This window comes from Nannospalax galili, unplaced genomic scaffold, assembly GCF_000622305.1.
Source record: "Nannospalax galili isolate Female #2095 unplaced genomic scaffold, S.galili_v1.0 scaffold95, whole genome shotgun sequence".
Classification (NCBI taxonomy): domain Eukaryota; kingdom Metazoa; phylum Chordata; class Mammalia; order Rodentia; family Spalacidae; genus Nannospalax; species Nannospalax galili.
The window spans coordinates 3,150,148-3,152,723 of NW_008342393.1; the positions used below are offsets into that span (position 1 = coordinate 3,150,148).

Below are 2,576 nucleotides of genomic sequence, written 5' to 3' on the forward strand. Positions count from 1 at the left end.
AAAAACTTTAACCAAACCCACCAGGGTGCTTAACATATACACTAGGAGGCATTTGTCCATATCTTTAACATCAAGGTTTCAACAAAAAACACGATGTGATGGTCACAAGAAACCAAACATTTATTTCTGTTGTCACTCTGTACAGGACACAAATTTTCACACCAATGAAAGGTTCTAGACTCAGACAGCCCCCAGAGGTAGGCAGGGGCCTGGTTTGGAATGTCAGAAAGAGAGCAGGAGAAAGGACACACATGACATAAAATAATAATAATAATAATTAATAATAATAATAATAAACAATGCAACAATGATAAACTATGGGAGAAGGCTCTGCACTGTGTCCTTCCAGAGTAGGTGGGCCATAACATTTTATTTCCTAATTTCACATTCATTTATGGTCTAAGACAAGGCCTCTGAAGAACTGTGGATTGGTCAGAGGATAGTGTCCAGCTCCCAGAACTCAGTTGCCCCTCACCCTGCCAGGCTTGGCTGGGCCTTCTAGAGGAAGGCCCTCCTGGGTGTCCCAGTCTCTCTCTTTCTTTTTTAATTTCTTGGGTTCAGTTTCCAGAACCCACTTGGTCAAGGCCAACCCCTATTTCCCTCCCCTTCTATAGAGTCCCATGGTGGAAGTGGGTGAGCAGTCATTTTTTCCCCCAAGAACCCGGGCACAGACAAGGAGGGGGTTATGTGTGTGTTTGTTACCGTAGCCAAAACACTGTGCTATCTGGCAGAGGGTGCATTCGCTGGGTATCAGGAGTAAGGGACAAAGAAAGAAAATCCGGGCTGTCGTCCACAGCAGCAGAGGCAGCGGCGGCAGTGCCTGGCCTCATTTGTTAGCCGAGTGTCGAGGTAATGGTCGCCACCGAGGCTCGTCCTCTCCTCGGCAGAGTAAACAAGACAGATGGGCCCAGGCCTGGAGTGATTAAAGATGAAACGTGGATCCATCTTCACCAAAGCCGAAAACGAGGACCTACAGCCGCCTCCTATTTGTCTTTTTCTTTCTTCCTTCTTTTCTTTTTCTTTCTTTCTTTTTTTAAAGAAAGAAAGCAAGAGACTTGAATCTTGCTTCTGGAGGGCTTCGCCTGGCTTCCTACGGTCGTTTTTTATAAATAAAGCTTCCCTACCCCTCCTTCTCCGCGTTTATTCATTATAGATAAAGTGGGGGGGGGTAATAGGTTTTTCAGGGTTCGGCCCCAGTACCCTCCCGAACCCCGCATCCCCCCTCGGTGCTCGCTGTTCCCCCCGCCCCCCAGGTTCCGGCTCCTGCTTGGGGGGGTACTAGAGCGCGGGGGGACCTCCGTTGGGCCGGCCAGGGGTTCCTCCAGCTGAGCCAGCGGTACCACCCGAGCGGATCTTAGTGTTGGGCAACTTGTGGTCTTTTTTCCACTTCATGCGTCGGTTCTGGAACCAGATCTTGATCTGGCGCTCCGACAGGCAAAGCGCGTGGGCGATCTCCACCCTCCGGCGCCGCGTCAGGTAGCGGTTGTAGTGAAATTCCTTCTCCAACTCCAAGACCTGCTGGCGAGTGTAGGCGGTCCGAGAGCGCTTGGGCTCCCCGCCGGCGTAATTGGGGTTTACTGGACACACACGGAGAGAGGGAGAAAGAGAAAGTTTTATTGCACCCTAAAGGGAGGAGGGACAGCCCTTTCTTCCAACTAACACAGTGTCTCTGGCTCCCACCACCTCATCTTGGGGGAGGGGGGCCAGAAAGGAAGAAATTGAGACGCGAGAGAGAAAAAACCTCAGATATTTGCAGGACTGCTTGGGGGAGGGGGGGCAGTGAGAAATCTTCGAGAGTTCTCATCTCTCTCCTCCTTGCTTGGGGCCCCCCGGGTGGGAGAATGAAGGGTGGAAGAGGGAGGGGTGTTGCTCTAAACCTTTCCTCTGTTTAGTCCCCACCCTCGCTGCTCAGATTCCAAGCAGTGCCTTCATCCCAGTAAAAACTTTTGCCCACTTCTCCAGCCAAGGGCTCAGACAGACTAGAAGAAAAGGAAAAAATAAATACTGGGAGTTGACTCAACTCCCCGCTTAAATACAGATTACTACCTCCTCCTTCTCCTCCCCTCCTCCCACACCCCTCCCCAGCTCCCAACTTCACTGAGGCTGCATCTTCCAGGCGGAAAAAGTCGCTGGCGAGAATGGGGAAGAGGATGGGGAACTGACTTCAAAGGCGCAGGGCCCACCAGGCCATAAAAATTTATGGGCGATGTAATTATGTGGCTCTGAAAACAGGCGACCGTAAATCTCTGGCAATGGCGAGTTTATAGCGGGGACAATTGGCTTCCCCCAGCTCCCTCCCCCACATGCCTCGGAGGTCCCTCCGGTGTGAAGCGCCAGGGGTGGGAGGGGAAGGGGTGCCCACGCACTCACCCGTGCTCACGTGAACTTTGCGCATCCAGGGGTAGACGACGGGCTCTTTGCACGCGGAGTGGGACGGACTGGGGTGCAGGGGGTTCTGGGCGCAGGGAGGCGGCGGGGGGCTGCTGCTGACCGTGTCGCAGCGCTGCCCTGGCTCCGGGAGGAGGGCCCCGGCGGGTGGTGGCACGGGAGCCCGAGGGGACAGCCCGGGCGGTGGC

General features: G+C 53.6%; 1 protein-coding gene across 1 annotated transcript in view; it reads right to left on the bottom strand.

The window, feature by feature from the left end:
- Positions 1–107: 107 nt before the first annotated feature.
- Hoxb4 (homeobox B4) overlaps positions 108–2,576 on the bottom strand; it is a 2,966-nt gene continuing 497 nt past the window's right edge. Inside the window, exons 2-3 of the mRNA XM_008838284.3 lie at positions 2,371–2,576; positions 108–1,577 (exon numbers count right to left, since the gene is read on the bottom strand). Coding sequence (XP_008836506.1) covers positions 1,279–1,577; positions 2,371–2,576 — 505 coding nt within the window. The 3' untranslated portion in view covers positions 108–1,278. The remainder of the gene's footprint in view (positions 1,578–2,370) is intronic.